At 37.3% G+C, this 13,273-nt stretch overlaps 1 protein-coding gene across 1 annotated transcript in view; it reads left to right on the forward strand.

Annotated features, from left to right (window-relative positions):
- The window catches only part of LOC122355572 (protoheme IX farnesyltransferase, mitochondrial), a 34,451-nt gene that overhangs the window by 16,267 nt on the left and 4,911 nt on the right, over positions 1–13,273 (forward strand). Inside the window, exon 5 of the mRNA XM_043254032.1 lies at positions 8,497–8,567. Within this exon, the coding sequence (XP_043109967.1) occupies positions 8,497–8,567 (71 nt within the window). The remainder of the gene's footprint in view (positions 1–8,496; positions 8,568–13,273) is intronic.

Below are 13,273 nucleotides of genomic sequence, written 5' to 3' on the forward strand. Positions count from 1 at the left end.
TTGCTCGGAGGACCTGACAGCAGTGCTAACAGCCTGACATTGCTTTCGACAAGCCTGACTAGGGGACGAGAAGAAGAGCGGAAAGGGTCTCGAGGGCCGAAGGCATGAAGCAAGAGCGGACAGAGGTTGACAGAAACTCTTTGCACGTAGTCAAGCTCTTCAAAACCATCCTGCTTCCATCTGTTAGCGTGGATGGCACTGTTATTCAGGCATGAATAATTCAAGCACTTCTCCAGTGGTTCCTTGATGGTTTCAGAATTGGTCAGAGATGAGCTCCTTTTTTCTTTTCATTTTTTTTAATACAGGGGTTAATCTGAGGCCCCCATTAAAACAAGACTTGCATTTTTAACTCAATCCATACCCCATCTGTCAGAAACCTTCGGGGCTAATAACAGGGTTGGTTTCCATGGATGCTGCTGCTCGGCACCCTGTCATATGGGTTTCAAAAACCACAATTAGTGTCTGCTTTGTAATTACCAACTTTAATGCTGGAGAGGATGGTGAGCAAATCCAAATATGTTCAGCTAGAGCCTTTCAGACAATCTCCCATGCCTAGACTTCCAGTTTCTTGGATATTTACTTGGTGTAGACCAGTTTTGACAGAATACATATGTTCTTCCCCGTTATTTGGTCTTCAATGTGTTCTTGTCTTCTTGCAATGTCTACATGCATTAAATCTGATTGGAATGGCTCAGATGTCAAACTATCCTTTCAAATTGTAGTGCAACCAGTAAATTCAGTGTGCTAAGTATCTTGGATAGTTTTTCCAACTTGTAAACCTTTTTTGTGTTTGTATAAAAAAAATTATTTTTTTTTTAATAAAAATCCACTTTTAACTTTTTTAATCTTTTAATATCAGACACTTCTTGGTTTTAATTTTATTATGTGCAATATGTGCCTCATTGGATACCTTGGCTGTTTATATTTGCAATACTTTTTGTTGCTTTTAGAAGTATAAATCTCTAGTTCTAGTTCTAATCAATAGTCAACTCATGTCAACTCCTTCTTTCATATAGCCTTCCTGGTGTCCTATCCATGGCTTGCAGGCAGTGTAGGGATGCAAAAAGGAGTCCTAATTATGGAATGCAAACACAGTTTGAGCTCTTGGTGTTAACGGCAGACTGTGCTTTCACAGAAAAAGAGGTGCAGTAGAAAAAAAAAACATCATCTGACCCGTGTCCAGACACGTCTAAGCGCTTACCGCAAACTGTAGATAAAGAATAAAAAAAGAAGAACAGGCAGATTAGACATTGAAAGGGTTTCTATAGGTGAAATCGCACTAGGAATTTGTGTAAGCTTTGCGTGTTATGCCTGAATATTTGTCTCGCACATAAACACTTCTGCTTAAAATCTGACATGCTTGCTTCATGGATCATGTAGATGGAGAGAGTGCTGAAATGGACGTTTTCACGTCTTAAAGATGTCCATTTGTGAGGTGGCTCAATGATGAATGTTTAGCCTTATGTCACTACTTTGTCCTCATTATTTTGAGTTGGAATGTTAAGTTCAAGCAAACCGTGTCCGTCTGAAGTGAGCCAGTCTTTCGGGAAGTAAACTTAGACATCCGTTGGCAAAAATGTTTGGAAGAAAAGTGCATTTTCGCCACAAGATGTTGATGGCGACAAATTCAACACAATGGAATAGGGGTGGTAGGAAATGAAGTTCAATCTCAGTGAAGATATAAACTGTAGGGTTGTATGTAAACACTTTGTACGTGAGCATTTTAGGGTTGTTCAGTTTCACAAGACTGCTTTTCTCATGAGGCTTGCTCTGTCACACACAGCTGGAGGCACCAGATATAATCTAAACACACACTCATGCGTTCTTGCATAAACATATGCTTACGTCCACGCAGATGCTGATATTAAACGATCCCGTTGCACAAACAGTTCATGAGCTTAATGGTAATCTGGGAATGTCAACGTTTAATCTTAACCAATGTATCACAGGTAAAGCAGACGTATGGTTAGTCCAACCTATCAAACGGAACAAGGCCTTTTGGCACACAGAGTGTGTTTGCGTCCTCTGCAAAAATAATTGTGTGGCTCAAATGTGTCTTTGTTTCGTTTGCCAGAGACTTAAACTGAGCTTTGATTATCAGGGTCATGATTAATGAGGGTTCTTAGTAGAAAGCTCTTTTCATAAACATGCCTACCCATGGCTGTTACTTTAGAGAAGTTTCTTCATTTAACATTGCGCACGAAGTACATGGTGTAACTCTCAAATCTTTCTCAAATCACCAAAATCAGTAAAATGTTTAGGCCGGTTATTATTTTGACTGTTGCATATGTGCCAGTTCTTTTCAAGAAAGGCTTGTTTTGGCTTGCTTGTGAATGACTTGATTAACTTATAATCATCTCATTTTTTTTTTAGAGGAGGTCTTTTTGTTTTTGTTGTAACACAAAATACATGACCGATAATGAAACAGTTTAATTTTCAATCCATCACAGTTGTTTTACTTCGCAGCAACCAGTACTGTCAGCCGCTTGGATTCTATTAGTGTAACTCGAAGCACAGGAGGCGCTGTGGTGTGGGATCACAATGGCAAACTACAGGCTCACCTTAGTGATGATCTAGGTTATATGAACTGACATCGGGCCAAAGATGATGAACTAGCTTGTCTTTCCCACAGGAGGTTCTCGGCTTCTCGAACCACCGGCTTAGCCTCCGTCTCCAACTCCCAACCGACCTAGACAGCTCTCATCCATCTTATGTCATTGCCATGAAATACCTTTTAATGTTGTCGTAATAACTGGAACAAGCGTTGCAAAAACATCTGCAAATGGTAGTGCTGGAACCAAACCAAGATGCTTTGGAAAAAGAAGGGTGATCATGGCGCCTTCGTCTTTTCCTGGGTGTGTGTGGCTAACAAGACCAAAACGCAAGTCTTTATAGTTCGGTTAATCTGACGATGCACAGATTTCCACATGCTATTTTATCCTTACTTTTTCAGGACAGCATCCCTAAGCATTCCCAGCCTCCCCATCTTCTCTGGTGCCCGCTGGCAAAAGAACTAAATACATTGATTTGCACCGAGGCAGCGTTAGTGTAGAGCAGAACATTCGTAATTGGCTGATTAGCATGTGGACGGTTTAGCACTCAACTCTGCTTTGCACGGGCCATTAATCAAGCCTGTCGGTGTGCCAGCTGACTTACTGCCAGCATCCTTGCATTGCTTCAAGCTGGAAAGGCCAAATGATCACAGCTCGGATACCAGGCTGGGATAGAAGGACCTGCATCATGGCTTTGTATGGAGATAGCTGGGAGTAAAGGATATTAAATAGTGCTCAAAACGAACCTACATTAAATAGGCTCTGAAGTATCTTAATCTAGATGCAACTCCATTCAGTCAGAATAAATGCATCCAACAACTTTTTTGTTCAGTGCTAAATTTAAATTCGTTTTTTTTTTTTTTTTTTTATTAACATGGGTAATATTTACTTTATTAATGGTGTAGATGACTATTGTCTTGTTCTGCATACACAATATATCAGCATTGTATCTGGCAATGCTAGTTTCTATTTAATTTTGTTTATTTTATTGGTACAAGTTTTTGTAAATTTAATTTACATGCTTGTTTTCCCTACTTTTACATTTATATAACCTTTCTGGCACTCGTTAATAATGCTAATAATTTAATAACATATATGGATGTCATTTTTTCAGATCTCAAACTGAAAATCTGTCCTTAAAATTATAATTCTGTGATGTCTCCCATTGTCCAGAGTTTAGTAGTGAAGTCATTGTTCTCCTTTTTATCAGATAAATGCAAAAATATGTCAAATAGCTGCTTGATGATTTAAAAAATGGAGTTGATACTCTGATTTCTAGCACTCCAAAGCATGAACATGCATGTCTGCAGGTTTCATTAGTTTACATTGTTCCTTTATAGATGTTTAAAGAAGTTAAGATGTGACGATGTCTGTGCAGCTGACTTGTCAAATAATTGTAATCAGAAGTGCAGAAGAATTCTTATGGAGATTGTTTATTTGCCTACCAACTTTTTTTCTCCTTGACTGATTTTCACAAAATGGGGAAGTACATGTTCGTATATGTATTCGTAATTCATCACATTCATATATACATTCATAATTGTATTTCAGTGGAGCGTGATCCAGTCGTGCACTTTTAAAGCATATAACTGTAGTACAGTTTTTTTCATATAATTGTTACACGGTGAGCCATAGCAGTCTGGCAAACTGTTTCTGCAGGTCTGCAGAGCAGGCTCCCAGCGAAACTCACGTAGCTCAGGTTGAACCTAAACCTCTGTGATTCAGCGGACGCTGTCACTAAAGAGAAATTTCTCTTTCATAAGTGCTTGAGATGATTCGCAGCTGATGGTTTCTGCTGCTGTTCTTTAGATATTTGGCAGGTAATTTTGTTAAATCGATGGAGTATTACCCCTTCAACTCCTGAACTCTTTTTCTGCACCTGGACTTTGACAGCATGAGGAATTATCACCGAATGCATGTACTTACAATGTGCGCTGCGCTGATTGAGAATTTGGATTGTGCTTTTTGTTTGCAGAGGTGGAAGGAAAAAAAGTTGCTGAGTAGGTGTTTGAGCAGGTGGTGTTTGCTTTTACCCATTTTCTTCTGATCAACGACGATGTCTTTCTCATATACAGCAGCTGTGTTGTAAATGTCTATTTACACAGACTTCCATGCACGTGCATTTCTCTCTGTGAGAATATTTAGCCTGAATTTTGTGTTTGTTTGCGTGTTTATGTAAGTCCGCTTGCCCTCGGATGCACTTCTCTTCTGTAAACACTGTCAATGTTACAGTAAGTTTCTCATCAGTGTTAGTTAGCATGGTCTCATAGTCCAGGCAGTGTTTGTTTGCTGTGCCTGTCACTTTGTCCCGTCACGCTGCTGCAGTCAAAGCGCTTTTCCCTGTGAGTGAACCCAGAGCCCTGTCACTGCTTGTACAGTGAACTCTGCAGTATCACTCTTGTGCTGATCTAGCAATTTTATAAATATACTGAGACTCTGCGGTGTCGATAAGAGTGGAATGAGGATTAAAGTTAGAGGTTCCTTAATACACACACACACACACACACACACAAGCTGTAGTGGAACTTTGCTGTATCTCTTTGCTTAGCAAAGACTCAATATTTTGAATGTATATCCCTAGTGAATAGTTTGGACATATCTTTTATGTAGACAACGAAATCTCATGTTATGAATCTGTGCAAATGAATCTATGAAAACACTAAAAGGGTTTCATTGATACTGTCTACGCTGTAATTGTGTACTTATGTCCAGTTGCTTGGGGACTTGTTTGACATTTTCATATTCAAGCAGTAGATTTTGGCCTTTGTTCAACGCTCTGTGTCTTTTCTCCTCTTATACTCACTTCTTTGACCTCTCTGATGGACCTCGTCCGAAGAGTCATTGATCGGTTGCTCTCCTTGGCAGTCTATCTGCTCTATGCTGACACGGCAAATGCTTTCTCACACACTTTTTTTAGTCTTTATTTGTTTAATATTTGACATAGTTTTTAAAATCAATTTAATTAGCATGTATTTTATTTTTTATATACTACCCAAATATTTATTACTGTAACCTACAGTACAGTAGGGATTTTCTTTTCAAGATTTTTTTTACTTTTTCTTATATTTTTAAACGACAGTTTAACATGTTACAAAATAACACTTTTTTTTTTTTATTCTCTTGAAAATGCATAAAGCAACACAGCATTTTTCATCATTGACCACAATTTTTTTTTGAGCACCAGATCTGAAAATTACAATGGTTTCTCAAGGATCATGTGACGCTGAATGCTGGCGTAATCCCTGCTGAAAAATAAGAACAAATATTTTCAGCATGCTGAACTGGAAAACAATTTTACTAACATTTCACAACATCACTGTTTTTAGTGTATTTTTAAACCAATAAGTGCAGACTTGGTGAGCTCGAGACATCTTTTAAAGACGGGTAAAAGAAACTCTTCTTACCAAACCCAAATGTCTTCGCTATGATAACAATATGGAGCCTATTCTTTGTTGAATTGTTAACACATTCTGATAAGCACAGATTCACAGAAAAAAGAAACAAAGAATCTGATTATACAGGACCTTAGATATGGAGATTTGACAGCCTGTAATCTCATGCACCCACTTCTTCTTCATTTACACTTTCACATTCTTTCCGTTTTTCAAAAACTGATCTTCACCAGCAGTAAACGCAGAGCAAGAAGTGGCAGGCGTCTGGGGGTGTTGATATGAAGCAGATGATATACTAGAGAGGGAAAAAAAAGTGTATAAAAAGAGACTGTAACATAAGACAATGTCCAAGAACTAACTGGATCTGACAGGCACCAAAAACATCTTGAAAACACTCAAAACCCCAGTTGCTTTTTTTAGTGTGGCGCAAAATACCGTTTGGTCAGTTTACATATTCATATTCTTGCTCCAAATCTGGTTTTCAACCCAATACCATATTTATATTTACTATTGGGAGTCTTTTCATCTAAACTCTGTCCTTTTGCAGGTTAACAAGGCTTTTGAAATCTCTCAGGTCTAAAATGTGCAGTTGTAGCCAAGATACACTCTGGAATGGTCATGTTAGCGTCCGGCTAATACTTCAGAGACTATTCAAGCACCAGAAATTTGCTCCGGTTCTCTCTCTGCAGCGACCCTCTGACGCGCTTCCTGACCCAGGAAATAGAATTAACACCTCGGCCCTAAAACTGCTGGGGCCTCGGCTACGGCCACATCTGTGCCCTGCCCCGTCCAGGATCTCGAGTGCAATAACACCGCCGGCCCAGAGAATAAATTTGAGACTCAGCAGACCCTCCACTCAACTTTATACAACACACTTTGGGCTTCAACTTCCTCTGCACTGTATCAGGCTACTTTATCACTTTGGATGACATTTGTCCGAGTTTGAAAACGCTGCCAAAAATAGCTGAAACAAAATGAAAAAGCATCAATCTCCCATGTCAGCTTTTAGACACGTTTGTCACAGAGCTCGTTCTTCTTTTTTTTTTTACCTTCTTGATGTTTTATTGTCCTGCCTGTTTGTTGTACATTAGTCTAAATATGAGACTATTTAGTTTTTTTGTCCTTATGTAAAAGTGCATGCTGGGAAGGTTCGTGTAATTGATGGATGTTATCATTTGTTAGCAAATAGTACTAGCAGGGTTCTTCTTTAAACTCAAGGGGACTCTTAGAAAGGCCAAACAGACACGCACCGTCACAGATAATATGCATTCCTCCCCGTTTTCCTACACAGTGGTACGGTCCCATTCTCCGAGGTATCTAGCAAAATATAAATGTAGTCTGTGTGAAATGTATTACCTCCCACAAGAGCATTTTTAAGCGTGGACTCTTTTCTGATGTCAAACGGACAGTAAATTAAGAGAGGAAAAGAGAAATTATCTGTTTATTAGTTATTTTATAGAGGTCATATTTTAGGAGAAATGGATCCTGAAATTCTTCAGCTGAAAAGTGAGCTATCTGTTTTCTTCATTAGGTACATGTGCTGTCTCTCACAGACTGAATAACCAGTTCCTGGCTTTAAATGCCCCCATGTGTTTGTGTTTTAGTCTCACATTGTAGATTCCCCGAGGTGAGTTTTGTGCAGACTCCCCAGCAGAAGGCCATAAAACACAAAAACATTTATTTATTTATTTTTTTTACCTTAATCGTCCCCGTTGCACCTAAGCAACCTCTGTCATTCTGTCTTTAACACATGCATTCATATCCATCCATTTAAGGGTTGAATTTCATGCATTTGTTGAATATCTTCAGCAGATGTTTCACAGCAAATAGCTGAGAAACCGAGCACATCTTTGATGCTTTTTTTTTTTTTTTTTTTTTTTTTGCTACAAAGAAAAAAAGTGAAAAATTCATTAGCTGTCCTGATACTTATAGTATAATTAAAATGTTTGCGATACTTCAATAAATGTTAATTTAACTAATTTTATATCAAAAATTGAATTTTTTTTTAAATTACTGAATTTGAGGATGCATTTATTTGATCAGGAAAGACAGTTTTGTCATTAGAATTATTTCAAACAAATGCTCTTTTAAACTCTTTTAAAGAATCATTAGAAAATGTGTATCACAGTTCACAAAGTGTAATTTTATGTAACGTTTTAGTAAAAATGTAATAAATACTATGCACATTTGAGTCAAAAACCAATATTGTGATTATTCTTAAGTAAATTTAGAACTGTGCGATTACGCTTTACTCACCATTTTTTTCTTTGTATTCTGTTTTGGACTGCGATGTGTTGCATAATTTATTTGAGGTCATTCTGAGTTTGGATTGTTTAAATGGAAATAAACAAGTGTGTGTTGTCATAATGGCACAGCACATTTCACCATAACACAAAAATATTCACATGGAAAGTATAAAAGTAAAGAATATTTGATTTCAGACTGGGAAGGTTCTAGATTGCAAAAGAGAGGGATATGCTATTGTTTGACCTTTTTTGTTGTTGTTAATGTGACCTTGTGTATTAATTTTGCCTTTTTTGTTTTCCTTACAGTACTTCGAGGTGCCCTTTGACTCAAATATGAATCGTACCAAAAACAGACCTCTGGTTCGAGGACAAATCAGGTAAGAGCCTTCAAAACCTGTATATATTTCTCAGGCTCACATATTCACACATACTTGAATATATCGTAAACTTGTCCATAAATGTTGTCAAGGTAGGCAGCTCATTTAGTTTTAAAACATATCCTAGGTCCATGTAAAGAGCCACTGCAGAATAAATGGGTTCCTTAGCCTCATTATGTACATCGTTTACTCTCGACATTGTTCTCAAGTAGCCCGGTGTTTGTGTATAGCTGAGCCTGCCGGTATCAGAAACTAAATGCCATTGTCTAATATCTGTAGCGGTAGCCAGCCGCTCACGCACCTGTCCTGCGTAACCTGATCCAGGTGTGTGTAGGTGTGTTCCTCTCTGTTCTTCCCATCTCACTCCACTGCTGACAAAGGATGGGTCAGGATGGTCATCCGCCAACAGTAGATTAGCGAAGTCGAGCAATTTTTGCTTTGGGAGCTTTAAAGTGAAGGCATTTACAGTTGTTAGCATGCAGTGGTGTTAGATGCATGCTAAATTCTTTCATATTAGGCAAAAAAAAAATCCTTGATTCCATGACAAAACCAAAGAATTTGGAAAACTTCTGGAATATTGCAAGCCATTGAGGTCATTGCACACTCATTCCAAATTTTCATCGAACAATTTTGCATGTTAAAAAAATAAGTACAACCTCAGGTTGTACAACCTCAAGTACAGGTTGTACAATAAGTACAACCTCAACCGCAATCACATTTACACATTTTGCCTCCTAAACCTCCTAAAAAAAAAAATTCTGATCAGGTTTTAACTCTGTTTTAACATAAGTATGATAGCTTTCTAATAAAAATAAAAATGTATATACTTTTTAAGCAGAAGTCAAATGCCCTTTACAAAAAATGTAAAACAGTCATTTTGGATGATTTTGAAGTAGAAATTGAGATTATTCCTCGATTTGGAATCATGCAACCCTTCAAAGCTGCGTTTAAACTGCAGTCTGGACCTTCAGCCTGTTACTCACCACTAAAATCTATTATATTGAGAAAATGGGAAATGTTGCAGACTGTTCTCAATACTGCATTATCTACATGAGCACCATAACGCAAAATCTGTAGCACCTACACTATAGTTAAAGTAGTTGATTTCAAGCATTCTGTATCCATTTCTGGCATTTTTAAATAAGTTTTTGAGTGCAATACCATACCTAACACCACCACACATTTGACACACATTACTTTTTGCTAATTGGGTGTGTTAGTGGAATTTAACTGAACGGGACCCCTGCCCTCTCTCACTCCCTCGAGGGTCACTTTCCAACAACAAAAGGGGCAGATCTGTTTGACGTGAAATGACTCAAGCAGTCACAGTAATCCAAACAGCCCAAACCAAACACCCAGGCTTATCCTGCTCTTGTGTGTGTATGAAACACACAAACAAAGACTTGGTGAGCAACGGTAATCCAGAGTACATTTAGTAATGTCACTGTCAGCTGTGTCGACCCATTCCGGTTCATTCTACAGTTTAGTGTCCTTTCATTTTAAATTACAAAAAATAGTACACCATTTATTTATTTATTATACAAACACATACACACAAAATTTCTACATGTGCTGTATAGAGAGTGAGAGAAAGAAAATGAATCTCAAAATGACCGAAACAATTACACATCATTAGGATATTCATGTTCCATAAAGATATTTTGTTCATTTCTTACAGTAAGTATATCAACATTTTTGAATAGTAACTTTATATGGACAACTTTAAAGGCAACTTTTTTTTTTTTGCACCCTGAGTTGTTATCCTATCCTAAAAGCCATATATCAATGGAAAGCTTATTTATTCAGTATAACTAAAAAAAAAATGACACTTAAGGCTGGTTTTGTGGTCCAGGTTCACATATCAAATAATAAATTGCTTAAGATATTTATGTACTTCAGACTTTTTACATTTTTAATCATTTGACTAACCTACAACAATAAACTACAGTAATACCAGAAATTCTACAAAATTCTGAAGTTATTTTTGATCGTGACAGTCTGACAGTCTGAGTGGGGAAAGGAAAGATAGGAAGTCAAGTGGAAATGCATGCACACTTTTTTTTCTTTAAAGCTGTTCTCATGTGATCTATGTTTGCTGGCCATTGTCATGTCACACGTTATCTACGTTTGGAAAACTTATGGCTGTGCAATTAACTCCCTTTCAAACACACAACATTCCTCACAGCCTAAATCCCGTCTCGTTTTCTAAAACCGTTTCGGAGCAGAAGATAAAGAGGTGAGCAGATAAATGGGGCTCTATTTCAAACTTCTGGAAACACCCCCCAGAGCTGCTTAATTACTGTGTGATTTAAGCTCGCAGTAGCACGCCGCTGATTCAGCCGCGATGTAGGAGGTCTGTGCAGGTGGATTAAAGAGCAGCGTTTATATGAAAGCAAACGAATGTGATTTGGCAGCTATCATATTCACTCCGTTTCTGTCACTCCAACAACTTAATTGCTTTCCTCAATGTTTACTACACGTCACCGATCCAGACCGTCCATGACAGGAGGAATTCATCAGCGTCGTAACTACATATCTTCACCTGACACCACTGCAGACAGTGTAGACCCGTACACAAATGCACAGCACGCTAACAGTAGAGTCGGCTACCAAAACGTGTCATTACACACATTAAATGTGTCCTAGCACAACCAGTTTACGCCTGAACATGCACTCACGCGTCTTTCAGTATGTTATTACGCAGACTTGAGATGACACGGTCGTCTTTGATGTTTGTGAGTGTGAATGTCACATTCTTATGATGTAAGCCTGAAGGCAGAGATGAGCATGAGAGCATTACAGCTGTAAAACCTTTCATTCTCAAGATCCGTGTGGAGGTTTTATACTATTTTTTATGTTTATTAATCAAATGACTGCTTCATATCATTCGATAAAAAACTGCAAATATAGAAAATACTGTAAAATTTATATGTAAGATGTTTTCAAATTTTAAATAATTTTTAAAAAATTGCTGCTCTGTGTTTTTTTTGTGTTGAAACGGTGTACGTTTTCTTGGTGTACATCGGTGAATTTATTTTTAGGATTATTTCATAATTAGAAAGTTAAAAAGCGCAGCATTTATTTGAAAATTAATTAATTTAAAAAACACAGAAATGGGTAGGGCCCTATGAAATCCATTTGGGTTTTAAATTGACATTTTTCTGGAATTCTCGTTTTTCTTTTTTACTTTTCTGGATCCTGTTTTAATAATTTAAATAAAGTTAATTGATCAAAAAGCATGCATAGTTAAATGCAACGATAAAATGTATACAATTTAACTGTAATTGAAAGAAAATAATACTTTTAAGGACCTATTAAATAGGCATTATTTTTTTTAAACAGATTCAGGTTTATTTTTGCCAGAAATGCTGTGTTGGGTATTTAATTTTTTTCTTTGTATATGTGTATACAACTAATTTTACAATTAGTGAAAAAAGTCATATATGGGAATATAAACTATGTTATATTATATTATATAACTATATCAGAGTTATTTTCCACTGAGAGTCATTGTTGACATCATGATTTTGACTTCATTTGGGATTCTTTCTGGATTCCTAGGAAAATCTGCCACATGAGACCATAACGTCACCTAGACTTGAATGATCAGAGTGAACTCAGAGTGCTTGTTTTAAATAGCTCATCAGATGAACAAAACCTCTGGAACCCTAGATAAATTGAATAATGAATGAACTTGAAGTATCTATTTTTTATTTTTTATTTGGTGCATAGAATAGCCCATTTATTCATGTAGTGTAGGAAATGCCAGTGGCTTTGCTCCTAAAGTTAGTCAGCCTTATCCCTCAAACAACTCATCTCACCCGTTAACTTATGGGACTCATATAGACTCTAAACCCTTCCACCACATAAAACAGCCATAACAATGATAATAACATTAAAATGGAATCTCCTGCTGTTGGGCGGAAAATTTGCCCTCTTTTCCTCTCCGCTTTGGTCTCTGTCTCAATACTCCTCTAATTTATGAAGCAGTTAGCTGTGAATTTGAACCAGACGCCTCTACAGGATTGCAACTGACTGCTTTTAATAAACCTTAGAGGAAGTGGTTGTCCAATGGAGCACAGAGAATAGCGTCTGTGGCCAGGAGAGGTTTAATCTATAGCAGAGGCCCACAAGGCTTTGTTTTGATGTGACTCAGAGAACCACACTAAAGCTTATCTCAGGAACTTTACTCCTGCTTCTCTTTCAGGCAACTCTTGTACTTTTATGCATCACAATGTGTTGCACAGAATTTCTTGGTTTGATTTATAAGTTTGTCACATTTGGTGGTGGTTTCAGATTTGTTAAACAATGTTATGCATGCGTTCTGGGCCAGTGCGTGCTGGTTTGTTTTAAAGAATTACGAATAAAAAATGGCTTTGTCTTTTGAAATAAGAGTTCAGTGTACTCCGGAAACCAAAATTATACTGAAACTTGCTGACATCAATATTTACAGTCAACTAGGTTTGCTGTCCAAAAGCTTTTTTACTTTGTAATCTGCCATATTTCTAAGTGAAACAAGATATTCAACGAAAACAAGGTACAATTTAAACCAGATCAAATGCCTAAATGTCTGTTTGCTTGTAAAAAATAAAATAATATAAAATAATAATAATCTACTGTATTTGACACAATGGCCTGAGTAACAGTGTGATCCCATTAAAGGAATAGTTCACCCAAAAATGAAGTCGATGCCGTAAACCACTCAC

The sequence above is a fragment of the Puntigrus tetrazona genome, chromosome 12, assembly GCF_018831695.1.
Source record: "Puntigrus tetrazona isolate hp1 chromosome 12, ASM1883169v1, whole genome shotgun sequence".
NCBI classification, from domain to species: Eukaryota; Metazoa; Chordata; class Actinopteri; order Cypriniformes; family Cyprinidae; genus Puntigrus; species Puntigrus tetrazona.